The following is a 15063-nucleotide window of genomic DNA, read 5'->3' on the forward strand; positions in this document are numbered from 1 at the left end:
AAGAATAATTTCTCTACGAAGTTGTTCAAGAAGATTACCAAAATTTTCAGACCAATTTCCTGAAAGATATAAGGACAATTTACGTGAGAGATTGGCTGCTTTTGTAAAGTTTTCGTATTGAATGTTGTTAATACACAAAGCTCCGAATTTCCTTTCACAGCCAATTTATGTCAACTGAAATAAGATATCCAGTCTTTCCTCAACCAAATCTAATCTCTGATTGAGTATCATAATACCTCCTTTCAATTCTGCTGTGGAGGAAGAGTGGGTAGCCATTGCCTGGCTAACTCTTTCTGCCAAATATTGACAAATTCAGTGGTTTGTACTTGGTGAAACATGGCAATAGCTCCAACGGTAGCACCGTCTGTTCTGAGCATAATAGCTGTGACAATGGCTGCTGTTATATCACAATCTCTCCTCTGTCAAAATAAAGTCAAGGTTCCAGACGTCTGAACGGGGATAGGGATCCATTGTGGTATTCTGGCTATTAGGGCCTGCTTATAGACAAGAGCAGACCAGCACTGGGACATAAAGCAAGTTACATTGGTACAAGTATTAAAGGAGTGGTTGGATAAGATGAAAAGAAATGGAGGATACACACAAACTGGAGTGAGGCATTAATTCGCTCAGTATAGTTAAAGGTATAGGAGAAATTCTGTTTAGCAAAAGCGGTGCCTTTTAAGAAGGCAAGGGCATAGGTTTTGGAAAAGCAGATAGGATAGCCCATCTAAATTCACTATATATACTAGGAACCCAAGCTTGGAGAATCCATGTAGCGATCAAAAGCATTCATAGGGGAACCCGCTGAGGAATCATTGTCCACAACTGTGAGGCGTCGCGTCAGGCATTCCGGCAACCAAAACGGGTTGTTTTCTTCCCTTGGAAAAACACAAACAGCTCCCCTGGATCTTATTAAAATAGGATCCGGGCCTTTCCATTGACCAGTCAAAACATCTTTCCATTTTATCATTTCTTTTGGCCTAGTTGGTTCCAGGCAATGGCGATCAGCCGCTGTGTTGACCTGACTGTCCAAATTCAAAAAATTAAGAGTAAAAAGTGCCAGAGAGACAATAACCTGTGGCACCATGGGCAGAGCTTCCTCAACTTCTCCTTTTTGTTTTATCAAATAAGTTTTAAGGGTACGATGAGCACGCTCAATGATGCCGTGTCCCTGAGGGTTGTAAGGAAGACCCGTCAGGTGTGTCACCTCCATTTGGCGACAAAATTGTCCAAACTTTTGAGAAGTGTAGGCTGGTCCATTGTTAGTTTTCAGGATTTTAGGCTTTCCCCAGGCACTCCAAGCCTCGAGACAATGTTGAATAACATGGGCCTCCTTTTCTCCAGTCAATGGAGAGGCGAACATAACTCCAGAACAGGTATCAATGGAGACATGCAAATATTGTAATTTGCCAAAGGATGGGATGTGGGTAACATCCATTTGCCAGATCTGTAATGGCCTAATTCCCCGAGGGTTAATTCCGGTATGGGGAACAGGTAGGAATTGACAGCAGTTTTGGCATTGAGTCACGATATCTCTAGCCTCCTTTCTTTTCTTTTTTTTTTTTTTCTTTAGAGATGCCATTTTTATTTTATTTTATTTTTTATTAGATCTTTCATTTACACTTCAGATACCATCCTGTTTCCCCATTACCCCCCCCTTAGAAAACCCCTATCCCATGCCCCCTTTTCATTTTGCATTTATACATTTTTTTAAGAAATTTTAATCATAGGCTTTATAAGTTTGGTATTGTTCAATCAGAGGTGTAACCCACTACCCAACCTAGATATATCAACTATCTTTGACTGGTGGAGATACATGAACATCTGCTTCCCTGTCTCCCCCCTCTATCTCTCTTTCATCACCTAGCTTCTCCTCTCCTTCTTCTTCTCCTCTTCTTACTCCTTTTCTTCCTCTCAGTACTCCTCCCACCTTAGCTCCTCCTACACATCACCCTTCCTGTTAAAAGGAAACTTTTCTCTCAAAATACAATTAGAGCATAATTATGCCTATTTGTACCAGTGAGGTACAAGATAGTCCTAATACCCAGTCCATCCTTTTGTTGACTAACCAGCACCTCTGTCATCTATCCTAACTAAAACACTTAGTTCTGAACCTGGCTTTTTCCTTGGCTTTAGGATGAATGTCAGCTGATGACCATACACTCAGATCTTTTCTCTCAAAGTAAATAGCTATAAGTTTTCAACCCCATCAGAAATCCAGAATGACTGAGTTGACTATAATTGTGGGAAGCACAAAGCATAGCTTCTAAAACTTAGCCAATTTATAGAGACCTCTGAACACCTGGACACTCGCTCTACTTCAAAACGTTGGAGCATCTGTTCTTCTGCCTTCTGGCCCAGGATCATCTGACAGACCTTAGTGCTGCAGAATTATTAAGGGCTGATTACTCTGTCTAGGCAGATATAATCAGTCGACTATTCTGCAAGTGTGTCCTTTTCTGGACAGTAATTTGTCTGTAGAAGGAAAGTGGCAATTCTTGCCTAGTGGCTGTTTCACCACAACTCCTCACCAGCATCTGCTATCACCTAAGTTTTTGATCTTAGCCATTTTGACTTGTGTGAGGTATACTCTCAGGGTTGTTTTGATTTGCATTTTTCTGATGACTAAGGATGTTGAACATTTCTTTAGGTGTTTCCTGGCCATTTGAGTTTCCTCAGTTGAGAATTTTTTGTTTAGCTCTGTACCTCATTTTTAATGGGGTTATTTGATTGTCTGGAGTCTAATTTCTTGAGTTCTTTGTGTATTTTGGATATTAGCCCTCTATCAGACGTAGGATTGGTAAAGATCTATTCCCAATCTGTTGGTTTCCACTTTGTCCTATTGACAGTTTCCTTTGCTTTGAAGTCTTATGAGGTCCCAGCATAATCCATTGGTGTTCTGTTCACAAAATTTTCCCCTGTGACCATGTGTTTAAGGCTTTTCCCCACTTGCTCTTCTATTAGTTTCAGTGTTACTTGTTTTTATGTGGAGGTCCTTGATCCACTTAGACTTGAGCTTTGTACAAGGAAAAAAGAATAAATCAATTTTTATTCTTCTACATGGTGACCTCTAGTTGAACCAGCACTATTTGTTGAAAAGGCTGTCTTTTCCCCACTGTATGGTTTTAGCTCAAGTGACCATATGTATGTGAGTTCATTTCTTGGTATTCAATTCTATTCCATTGATCTTTCTGCCTTTCTCTGTATAAATACTATGCAATTTTGTTTGTGTGTGTGTGTGTGTGTGTGTGTGTGTGTGTGTGTGTGTGTTTTAACCACTATTGCTCTGTACTACAGCTTAAGGTCAGGGATGGTGAGTGTCCCAGAAGTTCTTTTATCATTGCTGAAAGTTTTTGCTATCTTGGGTATTTTTGTTATTCCAAATGAATTTAGAATTGCTTTCTATTTCTGTGAAGAATTCGTTTCGAATTTTGATAGGGATTGCATTAAATCTGTAGATTGCTCTCGGCAAGATGGCCATTTTTTCTATATTAATCCTGCCAATCCATGAGTAGGGAAGATCTTTCTATCTTCTGAGATCTCTTTGATTTCTTTCTTCAGAGACTTGAAGTTCTTGTCATAAAGATATTTTACTTGCTTGGTTAGATTTACATCAAGGTATTTTATATTATTTTTGACTATTGTGAAAGGTGTTTTTCCCTAATTTTTTTCTGTTTATCCTTTGAGTAGAGGAAGACTACTGATTTGTTTGAGTTAATTTTATATCCAACCACTTTGCTGAAGTTGTTTGTCAGGTTTAGGTGTTCTCTGGTGGAAGTTTTGGGGTCACTTAAGTATACAATCATATCATTTGCAAATATGGAAATTTTGACTTCTTCCTTTTCAATTTGTATCTTTTTGACCTCTTTTTGTTGCCTAATTACCCTGACTAGGACTTCCAGTACTATATTGAATAGGTAGGGAGAGAGGGGTCAGCTTTGCCTAGTCCCTGATTTTAGTGGGATTGCTTCAAGTTTCTTCTCATTTAGTTTGGTGTTGGCTACTGGTTTGTTGTATATTGCTTTTTACTATGTTTAGGTGTGGGCCTTGGTGTAGGAGGAGCTAAGGTGGAAGGAGTAAAGAGAGGAAGAAGAAAAGGAAGAGGAGGAGAAAGGAGAGGGTGAGAGAACAGAGAGGCAGGAGGATGAAGAGCCCTGCAAGTATGGAGAACAGTCCCGGGTAACAACTATTTTATTTATTATATATTACTTTATTATATTTAGGTTAGCTAACTTGGAAATACCTCTATATGTATGGGCATATTGTTATTGACCATTAACAAACTTATAAAGCCTTTGATTAATCTTTAAGCATTAGAGTTTCATTCATACTGGGTACTGCGTGGATGGTGGGATGGTCTGGGCACAGCCCAGCCATGTAGAGACAGCGTGGAAGATTGGCAGAATCGTCTCCCACGCTGGCATCTCATGGATGGCAGGGCTGGTGTCTCTGACTGCCTGAGCAGATGGCCTGAGCTTAGCAGCGGTAGTATGCTGCCTCTGCTCATGGCCCATGGCCGCAGGCCTAGGCTAGTTGGGAACATGGCTGCCAATTAAGAAAAGCCAGATTGAATGTTGCCGTTTTTTAAATATCTCTCACTACACCTTGCATTTCTGATCTTTCCAAGACTTTTACCATGATGAGGTGTTAAATTTTGTCAAATGCTTTCTTATCATCTAGTGATATGATCATTTGATTTTTTTCCTTTGAGTTTATTTATATATTGGATTACATTGATGGATTTCTGTATATTGACTCATCCCTGCATTCCTGGGATAAAGCCTACTTGATCCTGATGGATGATTATTTTGATGTGATCTTGGATTCGGTTTGTGAGACTTTTATTGAGTATTTTTGCATCAATATTCATTCATAAGGGAGATTGGTCTGAAGTTCTCTTTCTTTGTTGGGTCTTTGTGTGATTTAGGTTAGAGTGAAATTGTGGCATCATAGAATGAATTAGCTAGTGCTCCTTCTGTTTCTATTTCATGGAATAGTTTAAAGATAATTGGTATTAGGTCTTCTTTGAAGGTCTGATAGAACTCTGCACTAAAACCATTCTGTCCTGGGCTTTTTTTTGGTGGGAAGACTTTTAATAACTGCTTCTATTTCTCTCTGAGTTATGGGACTGTTGAGATTGTTTATCTGGTTCTGATTTAATTTTGGTAACTGGTATTTGTCTAGAAAATTGTCCATTTCATCTAGATTTTCCAATTTTGTTGAGTATAGGCTTTTGTGGTAAGATCTGATGATTTTTAAAATTTCCTTGAATTCTGTTGATATGTCTCCCTTGTCAGTTCTGATTTTATTAATTTGGATACTGTTTCTATGCCCTTTGGTTAGTCTGGCTAAGGGTTTATCTATCTTGTTGATTTTCTCAAAGAACCATTTTCTGGTTTTGTTGATTCTTTGTATAGTTATTTTTGTTTCTACTTGGTTGATTTTAGCTCCAAGTTTGATTATTTCCCGCCGTCTACTCCTCTTGGGTGTATTTGCTTCATTTTGTTCTAAAGCTTTCAAGTGTGTTGTCATGCTGCTAGTGTATGCTCTCTCCAGTGTCTTTTCGTAGACACTTTGAGGTATGAGTTTTCCGTTTAGCACTGCTTTCATGGTGTCCATAAGTTTTGGTATAACAAGCCTTCATTTTCATTAAATTCTAAAAAGTCTTTAAGTTCTTTCTTTATTTCTTCATTGACCAAGTCATCATTGAGTAGAGCATTGTTCAGTTTCCACGTGTATGTGGGCTTTCCATTGTTTTTGTTATTATTGAAGAGGAGCCTTAGTCCATGGTGATCTGAAAGAATGCAAGAGATTATTTCAAAGTTTTTGTATCTGTTGAGGCCTGCTTTTTGACTAATTATATAGTGAATTTTGGAGAAGGTACCATGAAGTGCTGAGAAGAACATACTCTTTTGTTTTGGAATGAAATATTCTATAGATATCTGTTAAATCCATTTGGTTCATAACTTCTCTTAGTTTCACTGTGTCTCTGTTCAGTTTTTGTTTCCATGATCTGTCCATTGCTGAGAGTGGCGTGTTGAAGTCCCCCACTATTATTGTGTGAGGTGCAATCTGTGCTTTGAGCTTTAGTAAGGTTTCCTTTGTGAATATGGGGTGTCCATTCGTTTGGAGCATAGATGTTCAGAATTGAGAGTTCATCTTGGTTGACTTTTCCTTTGACAAGTATGAAGTGTCCTTCCTTATCTTTTTTGATAGTGGGACTCCTAGGAGCTCTAACTCCCATAGAATCTTAGGTAAGGTGGCCACAACACCCACCCCAAACATGTAGTAACTGGGACCCATGGGGACCCAGGAACTCCCTCCTAGCCAGGGGCACTGGTTTCTTCCTGTCTGCTCCTGACCACTGAGTAGATCTTGAGAGTCAGCTCTGTATCCAATACCTCAAAACCTAGAGGGTCCAGACTCCTGGTAGCTCTAACATGCTCAGGAACATAGGATCATAGAGATTGGTCACACCAAGATTTCTGCATCCCAGAGGCAGCCTGACTCCCAGGAGCTCTTACACCCAGGATCACAGTATCACAGTATCACAGGATCAGAGGATCACAGGATCACAGAGACAGCTGGACTCAGAGGAGTTCTGACACAACCAAGATAACAGGAGAGACAGGTACTAGTCAGAGACAGTGAGTGCAGGTAGCACTAAAAATAACAAGATGGTGAAAGGAAAGCACAAGAACATAAGCATCAACAACTAAGGGTACTTGGCATCATCAGAACCTAGTTCTCCCACCAAGGTAAGTCCCAAATACCCCATCACATGGGAAAAGGAGTATTCAGACTTCAAATCACTTCTCATGATGATAATAGAGGAATTTAAGAAGAACATAATAACATTCTCAAAGAAATTGAGAAGAACACAGGTAAACAGCTAGAAGTCCTTAAAGAGGAAACACAAAAATCCCTTAAAGAAACATACACGCGCGCACGCGCGCATGTGCACACACACACACACACACACACACACACACAAAACAAAACAAAAAAAACCTCACAACAAAACAGGTGAAGGAATGGAAAAAAATCCAGGACATAAAAATGGAAGTAGAAACAATAAAGAAATCACAAAGGGGGGCTACCCAGGAGATAGAAAACATGGGAATAAAATCAGAAGTCATAGACACAACTGTCAAAGAAAATGCAAAGTGCAAAAAGATTCTGACCCAAAACAACCAGGAAATCCAGGGCACAATGAGAAGACCAAAACTAAGGATAATAGGTATAGAAGAGAGTGAAGATTCCCAACTTAAAGGGCCAGTAAATATCTTCAACAAAATTTTAGGAGAAAACTTCCATAACCTAAAGAAAGAGATGTCCATAAACATACAAGAAGCCTACAGAACTTTAAATAAACTAGACCAGAAAAGAAATACCTCCTGTCATGTAATAATCAAAACAGCAAATGCACAAAACCATAGATGAATTACCATAGATTGAGAAACCAAGATATTCCATGACAAAACCAAATTTACAAAATATCTTTCCACAAACCCAGCACTACAAAGGATAGTCAATGGAAATCTCCAACATAACAAAGGAAAATACACCCAAAAGAGCAAGAAAGTAATCTTCTTCCAACAAACCCAAAAGAAGATAGACACACAAACATAATTCCACTGCTAATAGCAAAAAATAATAGGAAGCAACAATCACCTTTCCTTAATATCTCTTAACATCAATGGACTCAATTCCCCAATAAAAAGACATAAACTAATAGACTGGATAAGTAAACATGATCCAGCATTTTCCCACATACAGGAAATGCACCTCATCAACAAAGATAGACACTACCTTAGAGTAAAAGGCTGAAAAACAATTTTCAAGCAAATGGTCCTAAGAAACAAGCTGGCGTAGCTATTCTAATATCGAATAAAATTGACTTTTAACTTAAAGATATTCTTAACTTTTAAGATAATCCTTTCTAGTCCAAGAATTTCAAAAGTTATCATAAATGGGCTTCGGCTTTCATCATCTTCTTTTGTGTTTGTGTGTGTATCTGTTTATGTGTGTATGTACATGTGGGCACATGTGCAAAGTATGTAAGCATGCATGTGGGTGCCAGAGGTAGACACTGGGTGTCTTCTTCAATCTTTCACTAACTTATGTTTTGACACAAGGTCTCTCACTGTGTCGGAGCTCAGTTATTTAACAGAAAGCCTCAGGGATCCTCTTTGTCATCCATCCAGCACTGAGTTTGAAAGTTTGAGCCACAATACCTGGATTTTTATGTAGATTCTAGGGAACTGATCACACACACACACACACACACACACACACACGTGAACACAGACATACTTTGTCCTCTAAATACTGTTGGCTGCTTTTATTTTGAAACATCATTTAGTTTCCTCTGAAATTTCTGCGGCCCATGTGTTATCTTCCCATTGTGATCTTCTAGTTTAATTTCACTGTGGCCTAAGAGCAATATCACATCCATTCATTTGAATTGGCTACAGTGTTTTGTTTTCCAGAATGCCATCAATTTTAGTGATTGCTACATGTAAGCTTGAGAAGACTCTACCTTCCTCTGTTGCTGGATGAAGCATTGTATAAATGTAAATGAGACCCAGCTGATTGATGCTTTTCTCTGAAAACATGTCCTGACGGCTTTGTTCCCCTCTGATCTGTCAATCACTGGGACAAGAAGTTTGAAGTCTTCAGTTGTAATAATAGATTCATTGATTTTTCTCCTTGTAGATCTGTGAACTTTTCCCTCAATTATTTGATACCCTATTGTTAGGAACACCTACATTATGAATTAGTATGCCATTTAGGAAACTTATATGATACAGTTCTGTCTCAATTCACTAGGGCCACAATAACAAAATAACTTTAGAATGAAGGAATTCCAAGTAGAAAAAATTATTTCTAGTCTGTCCTAATGAGATCATTAAACTCCTAGCCAATTCCCTCAGGCTTCCATTATTCAAGTACTAATCAAACTGAGGAGGGCAGTCCCTCAGACCTCATCATTTCCCAAATGTTACACACTTTAATAACATCACCTTGAGGCTTCAACAGTTTTTTTTTTTTTTTAGAGGAAGGACACAGCATTGAGTGTGTAGAGCAATGACATCATTATCCCTGTTAATTATCCTGTCTTTGAAATCTATTTTACTCAACATTGATATAGCTTTATACACATTCTCGCTATCACTGCATATTTTTCTTTATCCCATTTGTTTTCATCTGTCTATCTCCTGGTATTTAACTTGGATTCCTTCGAAGCAACATTTACTTGGATTTTAACATTTCCTTAGCTCTGAAAATACTGCCTTTCAATTGGTATAACTGAGTTAAAGCAGACATTGAAACTTAAAGAAATAGGTAGCATAGTTGTTGTTTACTTCACCCCTGTCATTATATTTTCACTTATAGTTTATTTCAATGGTTTACTAGATTGAAATCTTCTGCTTTCCATACATGAGCTGGTCAATGGCCCACACTATATATGTAGTAGAGGACTGCCTTGTCTGGCCTCAGTGGGAGGGGTTGTGTTTGGTTATGTGAGGGCTTGATGCCCCAGGAAAAGGAGATGCTGGAGGGGAAAGGTAAGAGTATATGGGTGGGTAGGGGAGAACCCTCTTAAAGTGGAAGGGGATGGAGTGGGGTGGCTCAAGGAATGAAGATTGGGAAAGGGGACAACCTTTGAAATATAAATATAAATAAATAAAATAATTTTAAATATTAAATTAAATATTAAATTAAATATAAATAAATAAAATAATTTTTAAAAAAAGAAAAAAAGAAAAAGAGATTGTCTGCTCTCTTTGTCTATCAATGGTTCAGCTTTTCAAACTATATTTAGTTTTTCTTAAGAGCTGTGATTGTGCACTTATAACTAATACAGGGTCAGTTAAATAGAGCCTTTGTTCAGACATAGCCTCCTGCTGTTACACAAAACCCCCATCTGTTTGTAGTGGTTAACAGAGATTTTCTGTAAATCTCTAGGTTTAAATTCAGTTTATTTCTCTTATTATTATTTTATACTTATTGATGCCCATGCCCATGTATGTATATGAGGAGGATATGTGTGTGTGTGTCTGTATGTGTGTCTGTATGTGTGTATGTGTGTGTGTGTCTGTATGTGTGTGTGCAGTGTAAGTACATTTCTTCCATTTCATAGTGTGTTAGTCAAAGGACAGCTTTTGGGAATCAGATATTCTTTACACTGTACCCCCCTCAAAGGATGGAGGTCAGGCTTTTAAGTAAGTGGTTTTGCCCATAATGCATCTCCTAGTCTAAAAATTCAGGTTCTTTACATTAAGGTTTGACATTTGAAAGAGACTGGGTCCTAGGATGTGTCATTCATGACTGGTTCTCAGGTTTCAGTTCTGTTCCCATAAATTGTTACCCAGTCTTTCTTCCTCCTCCCTAATTGTGTGTGTGTGTGTGTGTGTGTGTGTGTGTGTGTCTCCCAGGACCTGGGATTTGAGAAGAACTGCTCATATTTCTTTGTGAGGAGTGTGATGGTGATTCTCAAGCCCCTTGTGTGTTAGACCCAACATGATGCTCTGTGGCTTTATGCATTTTAAATTGTTTGAGCTCTATTTCTATAACTGCAAAGTTCAGTTGGCAGTTAGCAGTCCTGCCTTATATCTATATACCAGTTGAGGCTCCACAAACATAAATTATTCACATCATTAAAATTAATAAAATTATTAAACATTCAGTAATATTGACAGCATCACTGTTAGTTTTATCTTTTATTAACTTAGGTTAACCTCTATTAACCTCTTATTTCCAATAGAAATATATTTGTTTGCTATTCTTGGTGTTTTGTTTGTGTTAAATAAGATTTGAGTATTTTACCCTTAATTTAAACTATGTTAAGCGATGCACTTCTATGGATTAAGCTGAATCTTAGTTCTCTACTTTGACCTGTCCATGGGTGATTAAAGCACAGAACCACTGAGAGCTGCTGGGGGCTAAGACAAGCCACACTCTCTTCCCACTCATGCATTCCCTACACTTTTAATGAGGTAAAATTTTAATGAATAGGCAAAGTGTTTTTGATATCCTCAGGTGGCCACTCAGGGAATCCAAGTCAGTGAAGAGGCTTGCTTTCAAGACTGCAGGAATATAAAGCCTCTGGAAGATACAGCAGAGGATGCTAGAAAAGGCTAAGCTGTTCGCCTCTGCCTTTACCTATGTATACTGGATGCACAATTGTTGTTACAGCAGCCCACTGCTCTGCAATATAAACAAACATAGTTACTCATACTTGTATTGCCTTTCATAGATGTCATTAAAATTTCTTTATGTAATTAAATACTTTGGAGATGATCTGTCAAAAACTTTAATTTTAACATTATAATGAAAATGCATTACATGTGGCAGTCTTTTTGCTTTAACCCTTAATGTTGAATATTGATATGATAAATCTGGGGAGATTTTTCTATTGTTAAAGATTTTATGTATGTTACTCTGATCTTTAAATGACTTGAATAATTCAAATCAATCTTGAGGACCCTCATGAATATCTCTAACACCTAATCATAAAGAATCATTTTCTCTGGTTATAATTTTAGGTGCATCTCATTGAGGAATCAGGACTAAACATCCTGATGTGGTCCATGATCCAAAACAAAAACAGTGGATGGACCTATGCACATGTACCTCTTTCTAGTAACAGTCCCTTCAAGGTGGCATTTGAGGCTGACTTGGGTGGAAAGGAGGACATCTTTATTGCTCTTGATGACATCACTTTTACCCCGGAGTGTGCATCTGGAGGTAAGTGATTGCTTTAGAAACTAGGAATAAACACAAGTTTCATATCAAAATATATAGTAATTGGGAGATTCAGAGGAATTGCATTTATTTCTGAATCAAGTCTTATTCCTAAGTGATGAATATATATGTATGCGTATATTAAGAGGTAGTTTCTCTGCCCATGAACTTTGCCATAAAATATTCATGAGTTTTAGACAGCAAATTAGCACCACACTAAAGGCTAAGCAAACATGTTTCTATTGATAGAGCTTTATTGCAGACCTTCCTATTCCATCTTTACCAAAACTGCTTAAAACCAAGGCACCTGTCATCCTCCCAAATCTCTTTTTTACTCATGTTGTGTAAGTCTTTCTCTTCCTCCGGCTGCTTCCTTCTTTGTGTTTGTCCCACCTAATCTAGAATAGTCTCTGTATTTCAACAAGAAAACACAAACCCAGACAGAAGCCTCTTTAACCCAATAACGGAATCTCTTCTATTGAGGATGTCTTCAGTTAAGTGGGGCAATTTGTTCTCTTGTAAATCTTCAATTATTATTACACAGGAGTCGTGTTATTTTACAATATGATCTTTAGCAGGTACAGTGCCTCTGTGGTTAAAAACTTTCAGCACAAGCATGAAGACTGGAGGGACTCAAGGTGTCCATGAAAATGCAAGGGGGCATGATAGTCTCCCTGCGTTTCTAGTCTAGGATGCAGAGGCAGGGAATCTCCAGATCAAAGCTGGCTAGCAAAACTAGACATATTGGTGTTGTCAGGATTTCAGCTCTGTCACTGAGGAAACAGGAGTTCATTGTATAAGGTAGAAGAGCAATAGGATGTGAGTTTTGACATCAACCTCTGTTCTCTAAATTTGCAGGTACATATGGGACACCCCCATGACATCCTCACTTACATACAACCATGAATACATATACATACATTCACATCTCATATACATGAAAATAAATAAAATAAATAAAAATATTATGATCTTAACCTTTGAGCTAACTCCTGAGCAATTATACCTTCCAAATTAAACAATATATATAAAGCATTAACTCCCTCAATCATAATCACTTCCAACAATGTTGTTCAATTCTTTTAGTTACATTTTATTAGTACAAATATTTATAATTTTTAAACAATAGCATACACATTACTGTTTAGCCCCATAGTCTATCACAATGGCTGTGATTTTTTTTTTCAAAATTAGATATATAACAATGTGATTATTCAAAAAAAATTCTCCTGGGCATGCAGATTAGGACAACAGAAAGTGTTCACCTACTATACGTTAGCCAGCTACTTCGGGAACCAAGGCACATATGGGTCCCTGTTCCCAGGCTCTGCTTCTCTGAAGCAGTCTTTAGTTAGTCCCCTTTGTCTCTCTGGCTTTTTTGAATTCTGCAGATGATCCTGTAACATTTGTGCAAGAAACAGAACTGTTCTATGACAAACTCTTTCAATTTTTTTTTGTTTTCGTTTCCAAATGTGAACTCTTTTTCTTATCACTCTTTTTCTAAAGATAACTCTCTTGTCATTCAAGAGTAAATGTATAGCCCTGGTTATTTCCTTTCTCAGTATTTCCTAGAAACTGTAATATCGGCATGTTCTCCGGCAATTTTGCACAAGTGTGTGTGTGTGTGTGTGTGTGTGTGTGTGTGTGTGTGTGTGTGTGTGTGTGTAAAGAGCTAAGAATGACTGGAAGATGCATGATTATGTGTATGTGTTTGTGCATATGTGAATGTGTGTTATGCTACACTGAGTTTGTTATCTTCAGTAATCAAAGGAGTATGTATAATTCATATCTTGAACTTAATGAAGAAACTAGGAGATTCAGCCTGAAAATCACTATTATTCAAAAATAACAGAAAAAATATTTAATAGTTTCCTAAATAAAAGTATATATTGGAATACTGTAAAAACACCCTGATTGATTCTGATGGACTGATGCCTCTTTCTAAATATATTATAGAATGTCCTTACTGTTGAGGACCTTATAACAACTAATACTGGTACCATGAAACTTCGGATATCTTCTCTGTCACCTTATGGATCACTGTGCCCTCCTCAATCCCATTCACATACCCAGTTCCAGGGCCTTGTGGTATAGGGACTCATGGTTGATTTTGTTAGAACGCATTGAAAGTAAGAAAATAAGCTAGCGATTCTAAAGGACCAGTTGTGAAATCCCTCAGTGATGTGCCAGAAAATCTTTATAATCACTTGGTATACCTGAAACAGCTTCATTTGAAGAGCTGTGGAGAAGACATAGACAAAATAAATCATATTTGAAATTAATATAACTGTAATATCCATTGTAATACTGTTATATTTTAAAGACTTTGAAAAAATGTTGCTATTTTAATGTTGTTACAAATATCCTTTCATGTGATTTAAGTACTATTACAAAAATTTTAGAGAGATATAAAATAGGTGGCTTATCCTTTGCAAACAAAATTGTGGAAGAAAACGTGTTGGTGAACAACATGTGTTAGTGAATGTGAAGGATATAACTAATAAAGACATCAGAAATGAGAAGCTGTTTTGCTTTTAATAATTATAGAAAATGACAAAGAAAATATGAAACCATATTAATAAGCTAAAGATACTATCTGTGGTGTCTGAACAAAACACAAAATAATATATGACTCTAAGAAAAGGAAGTGTGGATAATATTTTTTTATTTTCGCTATTTTTCTGTAGTTTCAAATATGTACATGATCAATGCTATTTCTAGTTTTGAAAATGTATATTAAAAAGAAGTTATATATTAAAAGATCATTGCTTTTTTATTTTTATTACCATTAGTATGTATGTATGTCTCTGTGTGTGTTGCTACGGATTACACCCAGAACATTGTACATAGTAGACAAAGGGTTTTATGTTTGCTTAATTGGTTGGTTGGTTGGTTGGCTGGTTGGTTGGCTTTGTTTTTAATCTCTGATCTCTATGGTGAGCTTTAAATTATTGTTTTAATCTTTGCCCAAATGAAATTATTTATTGGAGTTACTACAAGAGGCTGTGGCATAAATGGGATTACTTTCATTACTTTAAATCATGCTTCCTAGTTTTAGTTCGAAAAATAATAACATAGCTTTTTGAAACTTTGAGAAATATGAAGTTTGGTTCTTCAGCAGCTCTTTTGTCTCCAGGGAAGCAGTAGATATATTAAGTCTTGTGGATGATCTATACTTTTATTTTCAGTCTTCTATCACTGTGTGGCAGAAATACTTATGGCGTGTAAGAATAGGTCATCTTGAGTGAATTGATCTTGTTCAGTAGCATTTCTCCAGTTGCAATAAATTTCCAGAAAGGAAGCAGCAATCTC

General features: G+C 37.2%; 1 protein-coding gene across 1 annotated transcript in view; it reads left to right on the plus strand.

Moving 5' to 3' along the window:
• The window catches only part of Malrd1 (MAM and LDL receptor class A domain containing 1), a 665455-nt gene that overhangs the window by 517716 nt on the left and 132676 nt on the right, over positions 1–15063 (plus strand). The window contains exon 32 of the mRNA XM_034509650.2: positions 11553–11754. Coding sequence (XP_034365541.1) covers positions 11553–11754 — 202 coding nt within the window. The remainder of the gene's footprint in view (positions 1–11552; positions 11755–15063) is intronic.

The sequence above is a fragment of the Arvicanthis niloticus genome, chromosome 8, assembly GCF_011762505.2.
Source record: "Arvicanthis niloticus isolate mArvNil1 chromosome 8, mArvNil1.pat.X, whole genome shotgun sequence".
Taxonomy (NCBI): domain Eukaryota; kingdom Metazoa; phylum Chordata; class Mammalia; order Rodentia; family Muridae; genus Arvicanthis; species Arvicanthis niloticus.